The following is a 27,040-nucleotide window of genomic DNA, read 5'->3' as shown; positions in this document are numbered from 1 at the left end:
GGACATGCACACACACACACACACACACACACACACACACACACACACACACACACACGCTCCACCCACCCTATTTATGTAAAACTCTGCTATGCCTGTGCACCTGTGCTAAATGCACAACACAGTGATCATGGGTTTTGCAGGTTTTGCAGTGTTACTATTATGGGAAACTGCTGCTGCCCCTAAACTGCTCTGCTCTCATCCTCTCATATATCAACTCCCCTAAGCAGTGGTGAGCTGGGCCCTGAGGCTAGCTCTCCTCCACCCAATGATGCCATTAGATGGTCCATTTTGTCATCATAGCCCAATGGAATTACAGCCATGTTCCTGTTAGGATAAACATTGAATGTGAGGTAGGAAGCCTTGATGGAACACACGTTTATCTGCAACCCTCACTCAGTATCTCAATTGTTTTTTGTTGTTTTTTTTGTTGTTGTTGTGAGGCTTTAGTGTGAGTGCAAAATATATATTCTGTTATATGTTATAACACGGTGTAGATCGATGATACAAGATGACAGGCGCTGTGGTTTGAGTAGGCCCTTGACTTGTAATAGGCCAGCAGGGAAAGGAACGCAACTGTGTTCCTACACAGCCTGTTATAATGGGATGTATAGCTTCGATTAATGGACCTGTCAGTGCTTGGTCTGAACATATGTTCAGCATAGACAAGAATCATTTATTGAATTTTCAGATCCATTTCCCTGCCGATCAGTTAATGTGTTGAAGCAGTTAACCAGCACTTAATATCTTGTTCCATTTTGACTAATCTTAAAAGTTATTTTTGGAAAATAAACATCTTGTCCTACTAAACACTTGTTACCTCTTTGTCCATTGAATCTCTCACCCTGTAGTAACTGTTGCTATGTCTGTAAAGCTTTCCAGTCTAGCACTGGATGCATGCAGTTTGCAGTGATAGCAGAGGCAGAACCATGGAAAAAGGCTCTTAATATTCTCTTGACGGCTACATGCAAATGATGCTAATTCAGTGCCGTGTAAGACTACAGGTTAACTGGTCCCAGGTAACATTCAGCATCCTTACCAGTTAATGATCCATGTAGAAGATACTCATGCAGTATTACCACTGTATTACAGTATAGTGCTTGTTTGCTCTTGTAGCTACAGTAGTAAGAAAACACACAGTATATTGTCAAACAATATGTTTCATGTTTACATGAGAGAGCACGAAACAACTGGCAAACTCACCTCACAGAAACTTGCTGAAATCCTGAATACAGAGCAGTGTTGCACTGACTCCATTCAAGGCTTTTTGCCAAGGCCGGTTTTAACACCACAAAGTAATGATGTTGGCCAGTGATGGTGCAATATTGTCCTTAGAAGTAACACTCTGTTACTATTGCAGGTAGCTGACCTAGTTAGCCGCACAGCTAATATGAGGGGATTAGAGCATTAGAGCCAATAAGCACACATCCTTACAATTTAGCTGCTGTATTTTTGTTGTTGGAAAAGTGATTAAAAAAAGAGACCACCTTACAAACTCTTTAAATACCAAGTATCTATCTTAATACAGGCCCATATATACACCTCCTTGGCATGATTAGAAGCTGCTGCTGTTTCCAAGATATGATGGAACAATGGCTGTTTGGAGGAGGACTGCACCTAACAATCAATTCATTTGTGTAATTGTCAAATGTTAGTTTTTAAAACATGGCTGTTCAGCAGAACTGTTTACCCGGGCAGACACATTTACGGTGTGCATGGATACGCGGCATGCATTTAGGTGCATCTCTTCTAGGACCTTGAATGCTTAGCTCAGTCATGATAATATTCTCCGAGCTATCATTATAATTCAGTGTAAACTCCATGCTTTTCCCTGCAGTAGGCCTACCAGCAGTGTGGGGGCTGCTCTGTTCTGCTCTCCACTGCTTGCACAAACTTTCATTCTCTCCATGATACAGAGCTGTGGCTTATTCTGGCAGCAGCAATCAGATTAATAAGTAAACAAGCTAGTAATTGGCCTCAATGAAATATTCAAATGATACGGCTGTTTACTAAAAGGATACTCATCCTGGAATTTCAAGCATTAACCACCCATGATGATATGACATGTCATTACAAGTACAATCTATCTCTCTCTCTCTCTCTCTCTCTCTCTCCCTGCTTCCCTCCCTCTTGCCTCAGCTGGTAGGCAGACCGTATAACATGCATTTACTTTCCCTTCAGTCATGGTACATTTTAGAATAATATACTGCAACATATCAATTGATTCATGACTTAATTCTGATCAAATGCACTCAAAGTGTGCTTTGCAAAACGTAGTGTAATCTCTGCGCTTCCACTGAAACACATATCTACGTATGTGTCACTGCTTGCATTAGATCTGTGTGTTAAGCCCTTCATCTTGCAGTGTATGTGTGTATGAGCGCCCATGTATGCTTTGCGTGCCTCTGTGATCTTGCTTTCTGTCTAAGCGCAGCATTGCAGAGCACAAGCTGCATACTAACCCAATCATTAAGACATAAATGAGAACATCAGAATCTATCTGCAGTCTCGCACAGCAGTCCTGAGAGAGAGGCAGAGGGAGGGAGAGAGGTGGGGGGGAGGGCTGACCAATTTATCTTCAGTCTCTCCTTCCTCCTCTTCTAATGTTTGCATCTCCCTTTTCTCTCTTGCTCTCCCACTTCCTTTTCTTTCTCTGACAGATAGAGGCACAGGGGCGGAATGTGGCCTGGTTGAATACATCAGACTCAGACTTTCTTGCTGTAGTTTTTAGTCTAATTGGGAGCAGCAAAGCGGCTATGTCTCAGGTTTGGCCCAGACGATGTGACCCCATCAGATTCTGCCATTCCTTTCTAATTTGGTCCTGCATTTCAAACATTGGCTAGTCTTGGCCCACTTTCCCGTCCATATGTGTGATAAAGAGATAACATCAGAGGCAACATGAAAAGATGGAAAGCTATCTTGAATTGTTCTTTCCATCCCATCTAATAAAATGCTCTCTTAACAGACTCAGAATATTTGTTTTCGGAATTATTTTCAGAATATAGTGAAATCTTGGTTGGAGGAGCAGATTCCCAGACATGAGTCGCGTCATAGCAGCTCCACACTTTACCTTTGATCAAGAGACGTTTCCCCTCAACTGTCACACACATTTTCTTAGCTTCTGTCTAGAAAGCAACAACAACTGACTCAACTCAGAACTCATTTCAGTTGTGTATTAAAGGAGGACTTGTGGGTCAAATGTATTTCACAATACAAGACTATATTTCTGTGCATTTTCGAACATGCACAATTCACAAAACCCTCCATTGTTCTCCATTAATATCATAGTTACAAATTGTTGTCATCCAAATGCAATGCCTGCTCACACACATGGCTATTTTAACTGGTTTAACGGGGTTTACCTTGGTTTTGACTTGACAGCATAACATTTCCTCAACAGTATCTGTTTCAGTCTCAGCCATTTGACTCAACCACTGTGCTCCATAGTACTCTATAATCTCATATAGGGGCTGGAATAGATAGCTATCAAATGATATGGCACATTCATGGTTAATTTAATTTTTGCAATCAGTACCACCTTTAATTACTGGCTGCTTTTAGGGTCATGTCATTAAACAACCTCAACAGCACGTCCATCATGTTTCAAACGTCTATCCTGCCAGATACAGCAAATTAGATCTGTTAATCATGTATGTGTTAATGCTTGTCCACAACACAACCCATATCATACATATTCAATGGATTACACTTCATGTGTTCGTCTGCTGGGTGTACCATGTAGCTGGGAACAAAGATGATGTCATTGGTGAGGTTTCATTGAGACTTTTCATTGATTCCATCGTCTCAGTTAGGGACCACCACCATCTATGCCCCGTGCAAGTAGACATGAAAATCTGCATGTGCACCATCCCACCGGCAGAACATTTTCAATGGCGAAATATCTTCATTATCAAACACATGGATACATCACACTGATGGGCGGTAAGATGTCCCTTGATTGACACACAGTTGAACTGATATGGAGTCAAGTGAGATGTTGCTGTAAGCCGCATCAAATTAAGTGCAGCAATTAGTTTTAAGAATTAGTGGTTAACTGGCACTAAATCAACTGCTTTAAATTTCTCATAGATAAATAAATGTCAGGCCGATCAAATATAATCATAGAATAATTTGCTGACAATTTCATTTTAACACTGTGAAATCATGTAATTTGGGTAATTGGTTGTAACGCTTCACCATTTAATTTAATTGCATTTAATCTGAATCAACATTTACTGGATTCAGAATTTTAATTCACTAGTTTTTAACTGAGTTGGTGTTTCATTTACCATTTTTGTCACCTCCAACCCAGTCTGAGGACACAAGCAGCTAAATTTATCTCCAAATTTGTAAATTTGTTCAATTTTAGTTCCACCGCTGTGTTTTGATTATAACATTCAGACATATTAAGTAGAACAAAAATAAGGTAATAGACCAAATTCTACCTTGTGTCCTGGATGTCACCTAAAATCAGTCACTCACATCACCTGAGCTCAGTTCTGTTTGCCTCAAAGCAAAACTGTATTTTAACGAAGAGAGTGGTAACTGCAGAAAACACCTTTTACTACTGTATAATGTCATTCAATAAAACACCACCACCATCAGCCACAACCTGAAAAATGACTGCTGACACCCCTCTGACACAGTGTGAGCTTTATAGAAACTGAAATTGCGGGATGATTGTATAGGATTTTACGGAATCACCTGATATGACAGGTAATGTAGTGTCAACATGTTGAGTGCTCTGAGAGTCAAACCCCTTGTCAGTGGAGTTGGCCTCAACACAGTGTGTGTGTGTGTGTGTGTGTGTGTGTGTGTGTGTAATGTAATTTAGCAGCTGGTGTTGGGTTCACACTGGACCAGCCCAGACAAGACGTCCATTATCAATACCACCTCAGCTCTGGTGGCTCCTCATCTGATAATTAAACAGTGGGTAGAGCTGTTTCCTACTGTGTGCCGAGAGACTGGGCAGCTACATGTATCTGCATGTATTTGTGTGTGTATGTACTTGTATATGCAGGATTTTCACAGGCATTACTATGTGTTTTAGTATCTCATGTTCCAGGCTCCATGTTGACAGCATAGTTACATAAATTATAAACTATTTCTTGTGTTTGTAGTATGCAGTACTTTATGCTCCACTTAACCATAACCATATTAACTAATATCATTAATAAATTTAGTGGGCAACTTTTTATTCCAACCCCCTGTATTTAGCATTTCTAAGCAGTATATAAGTATTTAATGGGGCGATTTGGCCAATAAAGTTAAAACATTTTTTTTTTTTCATATTGATTAATGTTTACTATCTTTAAAGAAAGAGACACGTTCAACATGCCTGTTACCTTTTAATTTGAATTTCAATGGGGTTTCTATATTATATTATATTCTGAATCTAAATCTGAATCCTAAATAAGTCAAAGAAATGTTTGTTATGGCTCTAAACCTTTTGAACCAGTAAGGTGGTACAGTATAACATTTAAATCAACATCACACAAAAGACCAAGATGCTACACTCTACATATTGGCTGTTGCACACTGCTACTGACAGTTGTGTTTAGATTTAAAATAAAAATAGATACATTTGAAGAATGTAATTTATACAGTGACAAAACAGCTACTGGCCTGGTTCCCAAAGACTCAGTTGTGGTTGAGGCAGACGGGAGCGGGTGCTGCAGGGGTTTGAACTAATTTTACCACAAGAGGCTTGTTTGTGAGCTTGGGAGCCAGCACAAGCAGGCTGGGACTGCAGACTACTACTGTCTCTATCATTATCTGTCTCATCGCATTATCTAATGGGATAATGGGATGATGGGATGTTACCTTTTCAAATGGTTCCCGTCTTCACTGGCACAGGTTGTCTGCATATTTTACAACAGATATCGCACCGCTGTTCATCCAGGTTCAGAAATCCAAACCATTTCCAAATCACAGATGTTGTGTTTCCTCGTTTTTAACAAGTTGGCTTTGTAAATTAATTTCAGATTTTAATGTTAAATGACAGACCAGGAGTGAAAAGAAGATTTATGCTCATTTAGTAGCCAAGTGTGTATGAACACCCAGAGCAGGAGACACTTTTTATTGCATTTAATTAAAAAAAAAAAGTAAATAAATAAACAAAAAATAATAAAATGAAATTAACCAAAAACAAGCCATTTCAGTAGCTCCAAACTGTAGCTAGGTTGGAGCAGAGGAAGATGAGTTCGACCCCGTGCTGCACCGCTGCCATCTTGGCTCCTTATACAGTCATATAGTCACTCTCAGAGGACTTAAGGTTAAGTGTTACCAACAAGGTTCATGTGCACAATTAATATTTTTATAATAATGGTGTACAAATTACATAGTGTGTAGTGTTAGATACATCGTCATTGTTCATTGTTGTGCTGTTTGGCCAACAACTTCACTTGCTTGCGCCACCCTCACCGCTCTGTTTTTTTGATTGTGTTTTCTCACTTTGCAGCACTTTTTCTAAAAGCTGTGCATGTGTTCTCGCAGCTGGCTGGTGTTTTGTCTATTTACATGTGATTTGTTAAGTTGCAGTGCACTGAGCTCTCAGGGCCACAGTTGTTTTCAGCAAAAAAGCTCTAAAAACCCACTGAACACTACCAAATGACAGAGAGACAGACAGACCGGCACAGCTGGCAACTGGTGAACATAGTGGAGCATTTAGCAGCTAAAGAGCCAGATACTTCCCTCAGGAATTGGTAGACAGCAAAAATGGAGTAAATGGAAGTGATTATTGGACTTATGTTCATGATGTGACCAGAAACATGACTCCAGTTGAATGATAATGTCACTCTGTAACTGCTGGATGTGCAAATTTGCTAACAAGATCATGATATCATCTTAAAAGGCGATGAGATGTGACTGTTGTGTTCACAACTGGGACACTGACAAGCAGTTACTGTATGTACAACTAGTATAATGTTTACTGCCACTGGCCTAATGTTCTCTTGTGCACTCACACTTGTGCAGTCCACTAGAAGTGCTGTTCACTTCAGGGTTTTTCCAGTGGCTGGAATATGTTCAGAGGCAACGTGTTTTTGAGTGAATGAAGCACCACATTCGTGAACTGCCCTGGAGTCTTGTTTCTGGTTGGATATTGCAGGACTTTGGTTAAGGTCAGGGAACAATCATAGTTATGTTGTATGTTAAATGTAAATAAATATATTGCGTCTGAAGTCACTGTGAACTTTTTCTGGATTGAACCAGACCACAATCGTTCTCTAACCTGAACTAATAGCTGCCAGTGCCTAAACATAACCAAAAGTTTCATAAGGCTGCAACATTGTACTGCAAGATCAGATGTTTTGGTATAAAAATATGTTGTGTGTGAACATCTTATCAACATATTTGCTACGTGTTGGGTACGTAAATTCACAACATTCCCTCATTACATTAACGGAAAACATTGCAATTACCTTCCCCTTGATCATATTTGCTGTTGTACATAAACTGAATGTCTGGGTGACAGGGTTGGCAGAGCAGGTGGCATGTTTGTCGTTCTGTCAGCCCCCTTTCTCTCCAGTCAGTGTGACTCTATAGGTCCAGTGGGAGCTGTGTGCTATAATGGGCATATTTAACAGCAGGGGCAGAGTATGTTCATTTTTAGATAAGGTGAGGGTTTTTATTTTCTCTTACTCTCTACTTAGACCTGCTGCACATATCATTCACAATGCTGCAGGAGGAATAGCCAGAATTACTTTTGAGTCTTGTGGACATTCGATAAGCTTTTTCCTTTACCTTCTCTTGACCTTCTTCTTCTCCTCTGCTTCCCACAGATCTCCCCCCTTTGCTTATGCCGTATCTTAAGATTAAGAAATATACATATTTTTCTCCTCTGTTGTTTTGGAAAAAGCTTTGATTCCCCTCCCCCAACCAAATGAAGAGATGCATTTCAGTGGCACCCTTTGAAGATTCCTCCCTCCTTTCTCTTCGACTGTATCTTCCACGTCTGTGCCAGATTAACATGGATGAAATGATTTCCTTTCTATGAGGATGTGAGAAGCAAAACATCTGAGAGAAGTTATTAAAGGAATGCTTTTGTGTATGTCCTTGCACATATATGCATGTCTGTGTATTTGTCAAATCGACTATAAACATTTATAATTACATGCAGTGTGGATTTCACATCTCAAAATACAAACGCCCTATTCCCATTTTATGTATATGCCTTTAAAACAAAAAGCTATTCAACTGAAAAACTAAGAGGCCAATGTAGGACATGGGCTCAATTTCTAGCGATCCCCTTTAAGAGGCTCCACAAGGTCTGACATGGCTGGCCTGGCTGGGTCAGCGGCACCCATGGGAGGAAAACCCTCTGATAACAAGCTACTGTCAACTGTTAGTTATTAATACTGTAAAGCCCCGCCGACACCAGCCGTCCCTCCTCGTCTGTCTCTAACTCTTTCTCTTGTTCGCTCTCGTTCCACATGCCTGTGTGCCTGCGCACCAGTGTGTGCATGTGCTGGCTTCAACTGTGACAGGGACAGAAAGAGAGCAAGCCAGAGAAATAGCACAGGGGCGCTAGAAAGAGAGTAAGCACAGTGAGTGTCTGAAGGTGAGTGTGTATATATGTTATGTCTCTGCTGGCAACCTTGCGCCAGCCCCCACTTCCAGGCCATTTTTCATCCAACTGCTGCAGTACACACTGCAGAGGGAGATGACGAGTGGGGGTGAGGTGGAATGAGGGGTGTGTGTGTGTGCATGGATAGCAGCAGGAGAGATAGTGCTGCGAAGAGAAAGGGATTTTGCTGTGATACTGCACGGCTGTGGTGAACAGTTGTCTGTTGCTGGTACAACTTAGGTTTGTTTTTTTTTAAGCAGGCGTGCACGGTGGGGACGGAGGAATGGGACCACATAGAGACAGAGGGAGCTGATAACTGAGCTGCAGGTGCACACACATGCATGCAAGCATGGCCTGGTAGAGCTAACAGCAGCCTGACTGCAGTGGGTGTTGATTCATCACTCTCACTCACAGTAGGCTCGTCTTGCTGATAATTATCTTTGCCAAATTAATTATCAGTGTAAGTGTCAGCATGACAGTGCCGATGAATTACATCCATATAACCTTGATTAATCAACAAAATGAGTTTTAGGCCAAACGTTTTGGGTGTATACGGATGTGCTCCCTTTAGAAAATGTCCTCCCTCTTCCATCTCCATCCTCATGTCCATAATTCCTCATTGTCTCCCTCCACCTCTGTCTCAGATGGTAGTGTTGCTCCTCCTCTTCCTCTGAAACATCTCCGAATGTATCACAACCACTGCTTGGCGTGTCATTTGTCCAGACATTCATGGTGACCTCGAGGACGCTTCCTAAACTAAGATGGTGGACATGGTAAACAGCGGACCTGCTAAATATCAGTATGAGAGCACACTAACAATGGCTTTCAGCTCAAAGCACAAAACGCTGTGCTACACACACACACACAGCTCTAGACTCTCGTTCACACTTTTTTTCACGCTTTTCTGCTAGCCTGGATTGTCTACTGCTCACTCCTCGTAGGACATGAACTGTATGATGAGATATCCTTTAGCATCTGTTGTCCTGTTCCTGCTTGGCCCACAGACTTCATGACGTCAACACTTTAAAATCACTTTTCTAGGCTCTGGGAAAGTGTTACAATGCTCTCCAACCTTCTCCATGGTTTAAAAAGCTGTTTATGAGCATGGTTTTAAATGTTTATGAGTGTGTGTGTGGTGGAAGCTTGGTGATGCGTGGAAGGGTCCAGCTCATATGACAGCGCAGAGCACCAACTGACACGCTCATGTGGGCAATGAACACCTTCAGCATGGAAGGAAATTCACTCTTTCATTATTAATTCACACACTGCCATGACCGTATCTTTCATTCATACATTTTTCATGTAACCCTGTACCGCTGCTATTTTGCGATTCAGCGCTCATAATACTATTTTTTTTCCCTTTTCTCTGAGATTCACAGCACACAGAAACATGGCCTGTCAAACATGTCTGCATAACAGTCCGGTGAACTTTGTGCTGTCTGCGGTCTGAGGCTATTTTAAACACACGTCCCCTCTCTCTTGCTCTCTCTATTTGTTTGGATGTTTTTATTTTCCCTCTAATAAGCTCACTCAATATAATACTGTGTGTGTGTGGTAATTACATTAGCGCGCCTTTTGTGTGTCAAGTGAGAAGCCCATATTAAAAGATATGAGGTGGTGTTTGGATGTCTGTGATTGAATGTGTGTGTGTGTGTGTGTGTGTGTGTGTGTGTCCGTGCATGTTTGCTGTACGTGCAAATGTTTGCCTCGTGCGCCCGCCACAAACAGCTGGTGGGCCGTTATTGAGAAACCAGCCCTTATGCGCCACGCAATCATTCAAATGTAACATGAATGTAATTGAATAGGTGCCTCTCAGGGAGTTGCATGAGTTCTTTCTGCTTCACTTCAGTTTCAATCAATGTATTGTGTTGTGGCTTCAGTCTGCAGGCAGCCCTGCGCGTCCTTTTGTTTTACTATTACACTCTCATCGGCTCCTCTAACCATCTTGGCTAAACCTGCCTGTTTATTTCATGTCTGTCTTGTTGTTTAGATCATTAGTTACGTTACATTTTCCCTGTATAACTGCCGCTGACACGGTTTGCATACTTGCCAGGTGCTGCCCCCAAGCTAGTGAATATATACGCATGCATTCATTCTATGCACAACGCACACAAGGGAAAGCACAAATGTACATCATAGCCAATTAAATGTTGTCTGCTTAAGTTGCCACGATAGTTCTGCAATGGTACTGGATTGATTATACGTTCGCTTTCCTCGCAGAGACCCACGGTTTGTTTTTCCTTTGTGTTTGAGTTCACGCTTGATCACATTCATTGACTTACCAACATGTTTAGCCGTGCACGCTTGTTTGTTTGCATATGTGAATGCCTTTGTGTTGCTTTTCATTTTATATTTAGTGTAACCTTTGCTTTGCTTTAACCTCTCGTTGTTGTGGAACTCCCATGGGGCATTGTTGCTGCTGCTGCTGCTGCTGCAGGGATTAAGGAGAAGTTTATATGCTGGCTCCTACTAAAGAACACCCTCTATTTGACCCCTTACATCTCGGACTGCCTTTGTCACTGCTTGAATGAACTGCTCATTTCATCCAACACTGTGGAGAGCATGCAGAATGGTAATCTGTGCTTCTGTGGACAGTGTATAGAAAATCCAATTAAATCATTTCAGTATAAAAAAGGTCTTAGAATGTGTCTATTTAGCATATTTTAGAAAAACCGTTAAAACTGCCAGAAAAATTCACAAGACACAAAAACAAATAAATGACAAGATCATAATGATTTCTAATTCTTATACGTAATTCCTCAGAGAGAAACCGGTGCATTTTGTATATCTCCATACTTGTTGACTGTAAAGCAGGACACACATTGACCTTTTTGTACATGAACAAAAAAATCTGGATGATACTCAGTTTAAATCGGAGTAAAAGCCATAGACCCAAAAGGAAATCTGTGTTTTTTTCCCATGAAAATCTGTAAAAAACCAGGATCCATTCAGATGTCATTGTTGCCTTCTGTTGTTATCATCCCATCCCTCTGTCTGACAGAACTTTAAAGTATGCTAATAGCAGGCAATTGCTGTACACTTGTCCTGGTTCACTATTTAAGCCAGGAATCATTTAAATAAACAGAGCAGAAAAGAGGATAAAAGAAAAGAGGACAGCCTTAGTTAATTGACGAGGTGACTCATGAGACACATGCGTGTGCATATGTGTCCAGGGCTCTGTGTAGCACTGCTGCACTGTACTGCATGTTGAAGAGGACTGAGCAGCAGTAATCTGTTGTGCCCCTGTCAGCAGTTTAGCCACAACCACAAGTCCAGAGAAAGCATTAAAGACGAGGCACTGACAAGGCAGGGCCATCCGGGGCCACTTAAAACCAATACTATGGGGCAGAGTAAGGCCTTCCATCAATTACAACCTTAATAGCCTAATTGTAATGAAATAATCTAACCCAGGAGAAAGCTGGGCCCCAATTCTGCAGATCACCAAACAGGCATGCACACCAGTGGGAGGCAGTGATGGGAGTGGCATTTAAGAAAATACTGTGGAATTATATTTTGCGATTTTTAAAAATGAGATTCATTGGAGAGCTGAAGAATAGATTGTAGCATCAGCTGAATCTTTTTAATTGATTTTCAGATTTCAAAGGCAAATTTTCATCTCACTTTGTCCACTGGAGTTTTTTCAGTCTTTCAGCAACAAACAATTAATTTGGAGCTCCACTTTCTTTTATTTTCCTCAAGACTTTCTCCTTTCTGCTGGTATGTCTTTATATAGTACATGGTCTCTGTATACTCATATAGTCATATAGCTCAGAAAAAATTCTTACTCCAGTTGTTGTCATTTACAACTTTAGCAGACACCTAAATTCCTGTTGGCTTTAACACATCTGCATCAATTAGTCTCCATTGTCTTTTTTCCATATACTATGTTTACATTCATTCCACCTTTAAATACCTTGTTGCTTTGTAAATTGTAACTGAATGAAGCATTTGCTTTGGAAAGTGGGTTTGTGGCCATCTAAGGCACATGTTCAGCCAAGTCCAACCAAGTACATAGATTTGTTCTTTATGTTAATGGAGACATTCCTTTACATTACAGCTATTCATTTGCATGTTTTACATTTACATACGTTCATTCTTTTACCCAAAAGTAAAATCATTTTTTTACCACATACAGACATTTCAAGCAATTTGAGAAAAGTCTTTCTCAAGGACACGTTGACGTGTGGACAAGAAAAGTGAGGAATCTAACAACCCTATGATTAACAGCTTTTTTCACACGAACCTCTGAGACAGAAAATTAAGAAAGCTCAAACAAAAGACAGTTTATGTGTAGAGGAAGTTATATTATTTATACTTTTGTAAAACATTTGCTTGTTTTCTGTTGATATAAACTCAAAACCTGTTAAATTAACACATTTCTCTAATCCTATCCCTACATCAGAGTCAGGATCTGAGTTTCTCTTTCAATCACAAATCTTATTCTCACTCACTAATAAATTCCAGTCGGTTGAACTGTTTTTTTTTAGTTGGTTCCATTTTTTTTGGTTTGTTTTTTTTTTCATATATCATACTTCCTGCATTGATATTTCACGTGAAAAGCCTCACTTTCTGTCCTGGTAGACTCTTAATCTGAAACATCTGTTTGAACTGTAGACTTTTAGCATTATCTTTACAGTGATAGAAAAAGTATAAATGAGTGGGACTAATTAGCAAGTCAGAACAGAGTGGCCCCTTTCTTCTTCCTGGAGGAGGCGGGCCTTATTGTGTGTGAAAGCTTTTCTCACAGAGATATTAACCATTGGAATCCCTTAAAGAAATATCATTATTTTATTTTTTTTTATAAATATCATTACATTTAATTAAATTAACATGTTAGCATTATACAACAGTGTGGTGATGCAAGTTCATTTAAAGACAGTTCAGAATGAATAACTGGAAAAATGAATGACAGCTAGCTAGCATTTAGCTAATTTATTTTTGATTATACTATTTATTATGTTGAATAAAAGTGTATTTTCACCTCATATATAAGTAAGACAGACATTTCCCCTGCTGATTAGTGCAAAAATGTACTGTATGTACTTAGGTCTCAAGAGCCCTTCTGGTGTGGCCAGATAAGTAAACCTCTCGGCAGGGCGCGCTTTGTGAATACACACATAAAAAAAAAAAATCGAATGTGCGAAAACTCCTCAGGGAAACACTGGGAAGAGCACAATGACAAGAGTTACAGTAAAACACAAAAGCAAATGAGAGATGTAAAAGGAAGTGAAAAATGACAGCAAAAGGAGAACAGAAATTTGAGCGCCAGCTGGCTGACCTCTAACTCACTGAGTCAGTGATTGAGGAGAAGGCAGTATTTTACTCTCTCCCCGAGGGGGTTGCAAGAACACACCAGATAGGAAAAAGTTCTATAAATGAGAGAAAGCCCATCCTACCACTATCTATATCATGACACTCCTCTCCCTATCTCTCTCATTTACTGCCTTGTTCTCACTCTGAGATTTGACAGCAGGATGATAAATTACTAGTCGTGGGTCTACAGTAGACTGATGGTTGAGGGAGTAGAGATCTCATATGCGGCAGCAGTGGGCCGTACTAACTGCCGCTGAGTGCAAGAGGACACCACTGTGTGGCAAAGGGCCAAAAAGAGCTGTGGATTTTACGCCACATCTGTTGCACTTCAGACAGATGTTAATTCCGACTGCCAGGCTCATAGGGCGCGTTTGCCCTTTTTTGTTCAGTGTGTATGGCCTAGGTGTCACCTAGATGTAACTTACTGTAGTTCTTTGTCCTTGTAAGTAAGCTTTACTAAAGACTGGCTTAAATTCTGATGTAAGGAAACATCAAACAAATGGGAAAATGGTTGCCACCTCGTATAAGACCTTTTCTTCAAGGCTCATGTCAAAGCTAGGTGGCGTTTAAAGATAATGTCTTCAGTTGTGATTTTATTTTAGATTTTTTTTTTTTTTGTATTTATCTCAATGCAAGTTGTTCTCTATGATTCTGCTGAGAAATACCAAGACAGACACTTAACAGACAGACACTTAACCATTGTTGTTGTTAGTGATGTGATATGTTGCAGAATGAGAGAAAAAGCCAGTGTTTCGTCCAGTTTGTCTCTATCGCCCCATGCTGACAGCTACAGGATGAGCAGTTGTCTAAATACCAAGAACAGCAGGACGTGAAATGGAAAATGTGTCGCACAAGCAAAAGCGGAAAAGACAACAGTGTCCTCTCAAACATACTTCACAATCAAGTTCACACACACACACACACACATAAATGTACATGGCTTGTTAAGTAGCCTACTTTAGAAATATTAGCTCTAATATGTACAAGATGTAACCGAGGGTCATATGACCACATTTTCATCTGTGACATTTACATAGTGATAGCGGATTAGAGAAGGGCAGTGTGTGTGCATTTGTGTGTGCGTGTGTGTGTGTGTGTATACGTGTGTGTTTGGGGGTGGTTATCCTCAGGAACCAATCTTATCTTCAGCTGGAAATCTAATTATTAGCACACAGCAATCTACTGTGTAGTATCTATGAATGTGTGCACAGTCTCTGTATGTGCTGTATATGTTTAGTCATGCACATAGTCTGTACAGTACGTCTACAATGTCCATGACAGGTGATGCAACCCAGAAGTTACTATGTTATGTGGGAAGCAATATTTATACCATAACATACAATGATATAAGGAACTTCAGATGCTGCAGTACGACACATCACTGGGGCCATTTATAAGCACAAAGGACATGTGAGTACCAGACAATAGGTGATTGTCACAGTAAAGACAATTGTTAAATATTTTAACTTAGGGTAAGTTATCCCCACTCAAATCCTGAACAATTTGCAAACATGAATCAAAGGCAGGCGATTTCTAAGAATAGTTTCCCAATGTGTTGAATTTATCTTTATGGTCCTCATTTGAATCACATGTTGCACTCGGTTTTGCCTACTAACAGTATATGCAGAGTTCTTGCAGAGAAATGAAACACAAACATAGCTCATATTACAAAACAGCCTCAAGGAAAAACGTCTTTTCAGGGTAAAAAAAAGGGGGAATGTAGAAGAGGACAAGAGAAAATGTTAGCAGCTTAATTTTTCTAAAATGTTGCAAAGATGTTTGATGATTTAATCACTACATTATAATTATTATCATAGCTCTGTTAGCCCAAACATTCCCTACAGTTTCTATTTTTCTATTAGGCTTGTGTTTATTCACAGTGTTACCTTATTTACACCTTGACTGGATTGTAACCCTTAAAACCTATAGTTCAGCTAATATATTTAAGATTTTGCTAAACATGTCCGTGTGTTTTTGTGTATAGTCTTTGTGATGTGTTCTTAGGTTTTACTGGTATTTATGTTATTATATTATCAATCAGAGTAACCTCTACGTTGCATTGTGTGTACATGGAGAGGTGGTTTGCTGCACTGTTTTTAGGCATGTTGATTAGCTCCCAGCAGGTGCTAACTTGCCACGCAGTCACTGAGGTGGTTCACAGGAAATGGCAACTAATTGCTGCAGGTGATAATGCCACACAATGAGGCAACCACCTTATCACATGAGAAAAGAAACATAAGGTGCTAACTAAATCGTTTGTCCCCACTTGTGCACTTGTAAAGTTGAGAACAGGGGTGAGAAAAAAAACATTACATAATATAGGCCATGTTTTGACATTATACCAGTGCTCGTGTTTAAATGTCTGTGAACTGGTGATGATTCAAAACTGATGTGAGCAAAGCTAACAGAAAGATTCATAACTTAATCTGTTGTCTTCTCTTGATTCTGAGCTCCCAATCAATCTGGTAGTTGTAGCCATTCATTGTAACTGCCTCTTTTTATAGCAGTTTTCATTGGTTATGGCAGAGTCCTCCTTTCCCGTTCAGGTTTTAAACTGCATATCTGCACATGAGAAATTCATAGAAGTCACTGCCTGTGTGTAAAGCACATGATGTGGGATGGGTTACATTACATGAAATGCATGCATGTGTGAGTTTGTGGGTTCAGTATTACTGTGCATCAATGCCAACTGCCCTCTTTGGTCCTCTTTTATTAAAATTGGAGGAATCGTCTTCACCCATGGTTTGTTTGGATGTGCAGTAAACATATATGACTGTTTTGTTGCATTTCTGGCACAAAAACATAAACAATGTTGTAGTTTTTTGTTGTTGTTGTTGTTGTTGTTTTCTTGATAGTCACTTAAAAAATAAAAGTTTGAAATGTATTTGTGAAAATTCTACATTTAGTTTTTGGTATTTGCCATGGAGACAACTTTAACATGATTCTCAGGATCATACTTGATTATCTGTGATAATGCCAAGTTTCTAATGTTCTGACTGGACTTGTTGTGATGGTGAAACTCATTTGTTTATATTAGGTTTACTGTGAAAGATCTTGATTTCAAGGCTTGCAAAATGACTTGCAGCTCCTCAGGTGTTTTAAATGTTACTGGTGATAGTGACATGTCCTGCACTCCACCATTTGAGAATCACAAAAACAAACCTTCTGAAAACAATAGAAATGCAGGCACCGTAAACAGTAATGAAGAGGAGGTTGACTGACAAAAGGACGACTGCCCAGCAACAGCCACGTTCATTAAACAGTAGATATCAGGATCAGCAGGATAGCTGCTCAGTTCTGTGTGAATCAATAGCTGTAGAGGTCATCGATGATGCACGTACATGGAGAGTGTGCATGCTTGTATGCGTATCATCCAAACCCTCCTTAACTCATCAATATCCTCTCTCTGCACCCCCCCCCCCCCCCTTTTTCTGTCTCCCACCTAGATGGTTTATAAGCCCTGGCTGTGTTCTCAGTACTTCCAGACCACCCAGATGCACTGCAGCAAACGAATCCCCTGTGGTCAGTACTGCCTGGAGGTGCAGCAGCGGTGCCCCTTCATCCTGCCCGACAATGATGATCTCATTCACGGAGGCAGCCCCAGTTTTATATGCACAGGTACAAAAGAAACCGTTTTACAATTTGTGTCTGTTTTCTTCAGATTAGCAACAGTGCAGTACATGCAGCTGCCTACTGCAACTTTAGTACTCAACCAGGAGGCGCTGAGGAGTTTGGCTTTGCTTTGTTGACTATTTGAAAGATGAAAGAGCCTTTCTTCACCAAATCCTGGGGTTCAGAGCTGTGAGTACTAAGCTTGCCTAACCTCTCCTGCCTCTGCTCACCTTGTGTACTATAGATCATGCTCTTGGCCTGATTAAATTACTGTACAATGAGCAAACACCTAATGAGCATGCAGGGAGTGTTGTGTCTTGCACATTGACACTTAAGTAGGACACACAACTGCTGATGGACACACAGTAAACACTTTGGACTTTACAGTTACAGGATGTTCTGTCTAATCAGCAGTTTAACAGGGAGATACACCATCACAATTTACTGTTGCCAGTTACTCACCAACGATCAGCTGCACAATAGATCGCCATGGCAGTAAGTCTGTTTGCTCTGTCTGTACTGAACAGTATACAACACTCTATGGGCCACTGTTTTTGAATTTACTACTACACAGTGTTAGTGCTCACCATTGGCCCATGACACACACTGAATCCTTAAATAATGTTTAGCCTTGTTAGGAACAGATTTTTGCGTCCATATATATTGTAGTTGAGTTTCCCACAATATAAATGCTAGAGCAGATTTTTGTCCCCAGAATACCATTAAAGCAAAGACATGTTTCACATCACATGTTGATGGTGCCCCCTGGTGGCCAATTTGAGCTTCAGGTCACAGTCATGCACAGCATGACACAAGAAATTTAGAATACAATTTAGGTTACTTGCTTTTACTTGCTAATTATTGTCAGTGAAAAGGAAGGATAATTCTGGTGATATTTGACAACAAGTCACACAAAAAAGCCAAAAGCAACAATGTGCTACTCAGTCTCTCAAAAGATTCTTATTTTTCTGAGTCTGTCTATGGTTTTCAGCCCCAAGCCCATTTGTTTAAAAGGAATATTTTAAAAAATGGGTCATGGATATGTACTTTCATTTTTTAAGAAGTAATTAAAAAAATAATTTCCTAAAAAAGTAGGGCACTGTAGTTTCAGTAACACTTAGCAAATGTTACTCAAACAGGAGTAAATAGTACATTAAAGTACTTAGTATTTACGGCAGTAGGACAGTTTATGTGAGATTGACTTGAAACAGACAACAGAGCCCATGTAATGAAGGATCATGTCACACAGTGCAATGGTGCAGCTCAGTGATGTGTTTTTAACAGTTTTGGGACAATTATGGAGATCTATGCACGGAGGAATAAACTATATTGGACTTCGGAATACTTAGTAAGCAGGACCAATTCATTGATTTTGGTCTTTTCATGGGCTATTTGAAGAAAAACACAGAATACATTATCATTCAAGGTCATGGCAAAGGTATTCAGTACAGCCATAACGACATCAACCGTTTTTTTTAGACTATTTTTATGCAGTAGGAAGGTTTAAACTGACAAGTCTGCTGTGTGAACACATACTGATGCACTCAGCAAGACTGATCCAGTGTGTGGCTGAATACATGCAGTAGGTGAGTAAGACGACAGCAGCTATTTCAGTTCTGTAGATTGGGTCTGTCACTTCTGCACACTGTATACTGTAGGCCAATGTGCATGTGCCTTTTCTGTCAATAACTCTGCAAACATGATCAGGCTAAATGCAGATTTTGTCAGAAACTTGGAATAATTACATGGTTCCTCTTGTCCCAGTTAAGCTGTTGACAGTCAAAGTGTGCTGAGTGGGCACAGACGTCTTCAAAGTTCACTCCCTCACATTGGCATGCACACATACTGTGACAGATCCGCTTCGCTTATGATGTCAGTGGAAAGTGTCAGTCTGCTGCTTGTGAGTTCAGTCCTTGTGTTGGTGCAGTACATTTTGGCGCATCATGTTTGTGTTGCTATTTTAGTGTATCTATAAAATGTACTTTGTGTTTCCATGTTTCTTCACAAAAAAGTTTTTCCGTACACTACCTATAGGCCTAGCTGTAGATAGAATGTTAACTTTACATTAATTAGTAATTCAACTTGGATGCTCAGAAGAATAGAATGTAGATGTTACTGTAAGTGGTGCAGCATGAAGCATTTTAGTATCATTAAAGTGGCCAGAAGAGCTAAATGCATAGCAGTATATAAAAACATGACCATATGGACAAAACACAAACAAATGAAAAAGAAAACATCTTTACCACTTTGATAATGGCCTTCATAATTTCCAAAAAAATCCTAAACTGCATGTTTTATCTGATCAGCAGTCCACCACCTAAAAACACTCAGTTTATACACAAAAAAACATTACATATTAATATTTTAGAGACTGTAAATCCTTTCTTTAAAAATGACTTTAATAACAACACAAGTTGTGTGAGGATGTGACGAGCATGTGTGGATGCACAACTAGTTTTGGAAAAGTAAGTTAACAATGTTTATTTAGTTTTTTTTAACATCCGGATTGCATGATATTATATTATTGGAGATATTAGCACCCACTGTAGTCTTAGCCTTTTACTAGCATGTTCATCACTTTTAGTTTCCCCTGTAAAGCTCTTTTGTGTTGATTCATTCCTTATGACTTGTGGTATTTCTTTATGCTGTGCATGTGTTATTAAATTTGTGAATGTGTTCTTGCCTTTTCCATTTGCAGTGCATTGAGCTCTCTCGACCACGGTGCTTTCCAACCATTATTTCAAGCTGGGGATAATTAAGTTTAATTAATTCTTTCTGAATTGTGTTGTTGTTATTGTCTTTTATATCTTTTGGTTCTCAAAACAGTGCTTGTTGGGGAAGCAGGACAAGCAGTATTACATTTTTGTGACAGGAAGCAAGGACAGGATTTATAAAAAAATTTGACATGTCACATTTCTAAGACAATGTGTGAGCTGTGAGCTAACTGTTCATATTTCCTCCCCCTCCAAAAACCAACCCCCAGGGCTGCTGGAGGACTATCCATCAGGTGTGGATCCAGATGCAGAGTGCTGTGACGTGCGGTGGGACTTGAAAGTGGACAACCGATCCCGGGGGACCCTGAAAAGAACTCACCCGCCATGCCAGCATCGTACCTCCCTCAGCTCCTCGGCAGCCTGCAGACTGTGTAACAGCCGGCTCAAACTCTGCCTGCTGGTCCTCGTCCTCCTACACACTGTTGCCAGCCTCACTGCATCCCACAATGCAACAGGACTGGGCCTCCCCACCATCACGCCTCTGGAGGAGAGCCCTGCCAATGAGGAGTGATAGAGCTGCCAGGAGGAGGTGAGGTTGTTGGGGTGGGGGATTCCCTCACCATGGCAACCGATGTGGAAAAATACAGGCACAGGAGCTGTGTGCCTGTGGACATTCTGCAACGCTTTCTGGCAAATGGAAAATGTGGAACGCTTTGAGATGAAAGACACACAAATCAATCAAAAATAAATAAATAAGTAAACAAACAGACAAACTAAGGGACTCAACCAGTCCCTCAGCTAGGAAAAGGGGACAATGCCACAGCCTTTGTTGAGTGGGAAGGTCGGCTTCCTCATGGCTGAGTTTCTCTCACTACGCTTTTTTACACTGTGTTCCAATTATTGGTTTCTGTTGCACTGGCTGACTATGGAATAACACAATCATATTCTCTTTCTAATGTTCATCCTTTGTCTTTGTTTCTGGGTCTCTCATACAGGAAGAAAATGTGTTCTCTAAATAAGACAGATAATGTGTAAAAAAATAATTAGCTGCAAATCTGTACACGTGTGATGGTTTGTCTTTGAAGACTGAGTGTGCGTGAGCATGTGTGGGCGTGTGTGTATGCATGTCTTAAACATGTATGTACAATGTGTGTGGGAGAATGAGTGTGTGTTGCTGACAAATACCCTAAAGGTCTACCTAACAGACTGGCGCAGCAATGATAATGATATTTTTATGGAGTCCCACCCCCCAAGTCACTTAGCTCTGACTTGCTGGCTTGTTGGCCACAATCCCAATAAAACTGAACTGGGTTTTGAATGTGGTTCTGGTGTCCATAATAAGCTGTGTGTTTAACACAGGTTTATTGTTTTCCCTCAGTTTGTTTTGTGAGATGATATTTACCTATTACTGCTGTTTTTTTTTCCCAAAACATTTATGTAATTAGCATCAGTGGAAGCTAACACCTGGCTAAACTGTGAAAACCATCAGGAAACAAACAGGATGCAGTCCTCTTATGTCACCAGCACTCAAAGTCTCAAAGGTTATCTCCATTCAATTAAAAACTTGGCCCCTGTTTTGGTTTTCACCAATAATTCCTATCACAGCACCATGTTTATCGACAATTATTACATGAAGACTGACGTGGGAAGAAACATGAGCAAACAATTGAAACAAACCACAGAATAGCCAAACATGTTCGGAAGATGAAGGATTGTTAGAGACATTTCGTGTGCACTCGCCTTTAGTTTTCATGCTGTACAAATCATTACAAATAAATAATAACAATAAATAATGGATTGCTGTTCTTGTCCCATGAGAACTTGTTGTAGCCAGTGCTGATGTTCCCAGATCTCAGCAATTACTTTGTTGAGTAAAATATAACCAATAGAAACAATGGCCAAGACTATGATCCTTTAAGCTTCAGATGAACACTATGACACGGCTGAGCCATATGATCAAAAATTATTTTACCTTGATAATCACAAACTAGTAGTAAATTGTTAAAAAGTCTAAAATAAAAAATATTTAACTGTCACCTGGATACTTTACAGTATGTGTGGAGTGCTCATGGTTTAGAGAGGCTAAAATAAAGCTTCAGAATTAGGACTCATCATGTTGCACACTGCTCTGAATGAAGATCTTTTATCAATTACATTGATGTGAAACTACAAGAGTTGGATAATCTTTACACTGGTGGAAATAAATGTTTGGTTCATCACTCATTAATAATAGTCATAGTTGGTAAAATATACTTGGAATAACCTTCATCTATTAAAGGTGGGATAATAACTTTAAATTCTTACGTTAGATCCTCTGTACTTTGGTTTTTAAACAGTTTGCCACTTGTCAGCAAGTTTCTTCATTCACATAAAGGTGAAAAAAACAGATAGGATGATTTTATCTCACAGAACAAAACATGACTGTCTTAAGCTTGTTTTAACCAAAGATGTTATTTCAGGCATTTAACCAAAATCCCATTCAGATTCTGGTCACTTTTCAGCCACATGGGTCAGCACAGTTAACTGACATTGGAATTTTAGCCCTGGACCAATGTATTTATTTATTGCCCCAGACATAGATGCTTTTGTTATTTTAGATTTTAAAGGTGCCATCCAGTCCAAATGTCTGCAACATAAAAACTATGGTTCCCAAAAGTTCCTCCATTCCTTCCCTCTTAAGAGCTTTGGTTCTTTTCCTGGTGTGGATTACAAATTGAATGTGACAGCATTACAAATAATACATTACCACTACTTGAAAACAGCAGTTCTATTTCCTGCTTTCCCCTGAACCAAAAGGATATCAGTGATGTAATTTTAACCTCAACTGCTTTTATTCCCTTGAAACATGCTGACTGGATGTTACCTTTAAGGACTTTTCATAACTGGTAAACCACAATTCCCACAATTGTGATGTCCATAAAATGTCACTTAGAAAGGTAGCATGCTACTTACTGTAGCATTTAGGAAAATCTCCTGACCCACTAATAGGTATAGAACATTTTTTATCCCACCCCTGGGCCGTACAAAATGTATAGACTGACATTCAACATCTCACCAACAGAGAGGTGACTTGTTCAAAATGTTCACTTTGTTTTTGTTGAATCAAAATGTGTAATCTATTCTCATCGACTGCATGTGGAGGCTTTCTGCAAGGTTATGACGGCCTCTTTTTGTTGACTGCCCCACTCCCTGTATAAGCACCACACCTGATCCCGAATCAGCTGCTGTAGCATGCCCACTGTCTTGTACTTTTCTTCTCAAAACATCAAACTAATGTCTCATTAAGTAAAGGGCTTATTAAGATACACAGTGCATTGCCATCTACACAGTCAGACACACTCAAACACTCCAAACTGTTAGCAGACAATGGGTACAAACATGGCTCATACTCTTGCAGTACAGAGGGAGGGGGAACACGAACAGAAACAAATCCAGAGAGAGGAGCATGTCGTTGTTTGTGTAAGCACTACTGGCAAAACCTGATAATCATCTAAGTCAGCTGATACTTATGTTTAGCTTTTAAATGTTGACCAGCGTGTGAACAGAAAGGAATGGTGTGACCTTAAGGGCTGACTTCTTCTTTAGTTCCTAGTTTTTATTTTGTGTCTCTTTGATGAACAAGGCTGTGAGATCAGGTATTCGAAGACAAACAGATGTTGCTGAATGCATTTTTTTTTTCCACTCTGAGTATGTTGATTACTTAAATGAGATGTCCAATCCAATATCTGATGTCAAGAATTTTATTATACAGCGTATATGAGGATTTAAAATTCACCATTATTCAATCCATTTGCGTATAACCAGTATATTGGCTTATTTTGACACTTATGCTGTGTAGACCCTGCCCCGCTTTATACTTCACTATTCCTGCTTGCATGACATACATAGCTGCTCATTGTCATGCAGAACAGCACATCCATGCCCATCTTGGATGACCGCATTCAGTGACAGAAAAATGCTGCTATACTATTGACCACCAGTAGATGGAGATATTTTTATTCTTTTATATTGCTTCTCCTGCTGAGGACCTAACACACAAGGACTGTCAGATACACAGGATCAGGAAGGCTGAGCGTGGGAAGAAAAAGTGATGGATTTGTGGGTAAAAGTGTGCTGTCGGACTGTACATGTGTGTGCGTCTGTGTACGTGCATATGCAGAGATGTGTGTTTGTGTCTGTGGCTAATTGCCGTGTTCTCTGGAGAGCCCATTAGCGTTGCCATGACCTTGGTGCCTGCAGGACAGGTGTGGCAAACCTCCACTGTCTTTACACCCACAGGGATCTGCTGCACTAGTTGTCCCATTATTCACTGCAGCCCTAAAGCTGCATGGACTGTAGTATGAAACCATTGTACTGTCCAATGTGTAATCACTGTGTCACCGCCCCAGGACCCAAAACAGACTAGAGCAAATTTGTTTACTCTAAAACTGTCTAAAAGAGTATTTCCCCAACCCTTGTCTGAAATGAGGAAAAACAGGTGACGGAGATAGTGCAGAGAAGGTCTGGGTGAATGAAGCGGACGATGATGTGAAACTGGTGCCAAAGCAAATACAAACAAAACCTAATTCATCTCTGATATGACAAACTGCTTTTCGGTGGGCAACAAGAGGAAAACAGGGTCTGTCAGTGTCATAGAAACGTGCCATGCATCCTTCACCCCAAGCACATGTAAGGGATCTTTCGAAGACGTACATGTGTTTTCATTCTGCCTGCCATGTCAGCGACCTGCTGTGATGTAACAACCATCACAAGCTAACTGTTGGACATGTATTCATACAGTAATCCTGCATTCAAAAGTCACGCAGAGGCCATGTCTGCTTGACATGCAGTAATGCATCCTTACTGTGTGCTACATGGGTGCGAAAGCTGTGCATATTTGTTGTCCTTCATTCCCCTTCGGACATGTTTGCACCAAGGATGGACGTTTTTGTGTGCAAGATTTCTTCCAAACGATAATAGAATTAGATTTGACTTAATGTAAATCTCTGATTTGACTTTTGTTGGTAATGCAGGCATGCACGCAACAGTTACTCTGTGTGATAACTTAATTTTTTTGTGTGTTTTGGTTTGTCAATTTTTTACTGCATTATACTAAGAAGAAATTGTGTAGGGTCCTATACAGTAGATTCCATCTAGATCCCTGACAATGGTCTGTAGCAGTCATAGGGTATGGCCTGTCACATTGCATAACACCAACCTACAAAATCCTTTTTGTGTTTTACCCCTGCACATATAGACTATGTATGCCTCTTGCCCCCAAAACCCTGTGCACCCACCACCAAATGGTATGTACACAAATATCTCCCTCTGTCGCTCCTTCTCAGCCTCTCTCTGTTTTCACAATAGTTCCGTTCTCTATCCTGTGGATCTATGCAGAAGCCCATTCCTTTTTTGGTTGTAAATACGTTCCCTAGTATGCTGAACAATGTATGTCTTTTTGTCCAGGTTTTCTTGTGTATTTTGAGTTGATGTCATGCTGTTACTTTCTTCTTCTTCTCTAATTCTTTTTGTATTTTGAGCGTCTGAAATCATTGATGTTAAAAGAGAATGTGGTGAGAATTAACCAATAGACTTGTCCTCAGCTTCACAACCTTATTGTGAAAGGTTGTGGCTCTGTGTGTGTGAAAGCGAAAGATTTATTATTATAGAAATGAAAAAGGTTCAAAGGCATATAGAAGTATCATTGCGATTATGATTATTATGATTACTATTATACTACCAGTATATTGTAATATTATAGATGCTTTAGTTCAAGTAACTTCTTTAATTTTTTTACAAACAACTTTGATGAAATGATTTATAAAACAGTCTCACAAGTCATGATCTTTTCGAAAAGTAAGAAAACTACTGCTACAATGATTAAAATTGTGTTCTGATGAAAATAAATACAGACATATAATCTGTTCCTCTGTTGTGTTCTTGTATGATGTGACATTATTTGATGGAAGGTTGCATAAGATGCAAAAACAGTGCCAAAAACGAATGTCTCAAGATCCCTCCCTTACGCACAATACATACACAGAAGCCTGATCTTCAAACTGACAACGGGCTTTCATAAGCTGATAACAAAAGGGTGAACATTTGTATGTCTAAGAAGTGGTTCAAATAGTGTGCAAAAGACTAAGGCAAGCCTCAAAGCAGTGGTCAACATTATGATTGATTCAGCGAAGATAATGTGTGCTTTGAGCTGCCTGAGCACAGGAGAAAAAGTCAAAACAACCTCTCTTTTAAAAGAGATCATTCAGTTTTCACTTCCAGTTCAGAGTCTGAGATATTCTGCCTTTAATCCCTTTAATCCCTTGCATTTTATCAAGATCCAAAAACTGTGGATCCTAAACTTCCCATAATTCCCCATCTCTTTGTTGCACACTTAATGCCCATGTCTTTCAATTGCCATTCCCCCAGTTTGCAACGCAAACAGCTATCTGTTTATGTGTCTATTCATTACAATATGCCATAATATTCTCTACATAGTTTCCCTCATTCTACATTAGTTTATGGTGTGGAAGAGTGACAACATGTTGTTCTACTTAAAACCATGAGATGGCAGTATTAGAATATTACATCCATTGAGTGCATACCTCCAGCGGTATCAAAATAGACCATGGAAAAAAATATAGACCGCCTATCCACAAGGATTATAAGTGAATAAAATTTGACTTTATTGACTCAGTTTTTAGCTGAAGTCAGAATATCAGCAGAAGAATTAGTTTGCACAGTATTGACTGGCTGTCATTCAATATATGCCACGGTGTTTAAAGGTCCCATATTTTAGTTTTCCAGTGTCTCTCTGTACAGTTGTACATCTCCTCTCTCATGTTTCTCCCTGTAGCTC

The 27,040-nt window shown here is 39.9% G+C and overlaps 1 protein-coding gene across 1 annotated transcript in view; it reads left to right on the top strand.

Annotated features, from left to right (window-relative positions):
- The window catches only part of LOC139620680 (NALCN channel auxiliary factor 1), a 94,447-nt gene extending 68,339 nt beyond the window's left edge, over positions 1 to 26,108 (top strand). The window contains exons 3-4 of the mRNA XM_071476454.1: positions 17,326 to 17,497; positions 20,475 to 26,108. Of these exons, the coding sequence (XP_071332555.1) occupies positions 17,326 to 17,497; positions 20,475 to 20,776 (474 nt within the window). The 3' untranslated portion in view covers positions 20,777 to 26,108. The remainder of the gene's footprint in view (positions 1 to 17,325; positions 17,498 to 20,474) is intronic.
- The last annotated feature ends 932 nt before the right edge of the window (positions 26,109 to 27,040 follow it).

Source organism: Trachinotus anak, unplaced genomic scaffold (assembly GCF_046630095.1).
Source record: "Trachinotus anak isolate AG129_WGS33_773 ecotype Australia unplaced genomic scaffold, CSIRO_AGI_Tana_v1 ptg000001l, whole genome shotgun sequence".
In the NCBI taxonomy this organism is placed as follows: Eukaryota; Metazoa; Chordata; class Actinopteri; order Carangiformes; family Carangidae; genus Trachinotus; species Trachinotus anak.
This window is presented reverse-complemented; position numbering and strand designations above follow the sequence as displayed.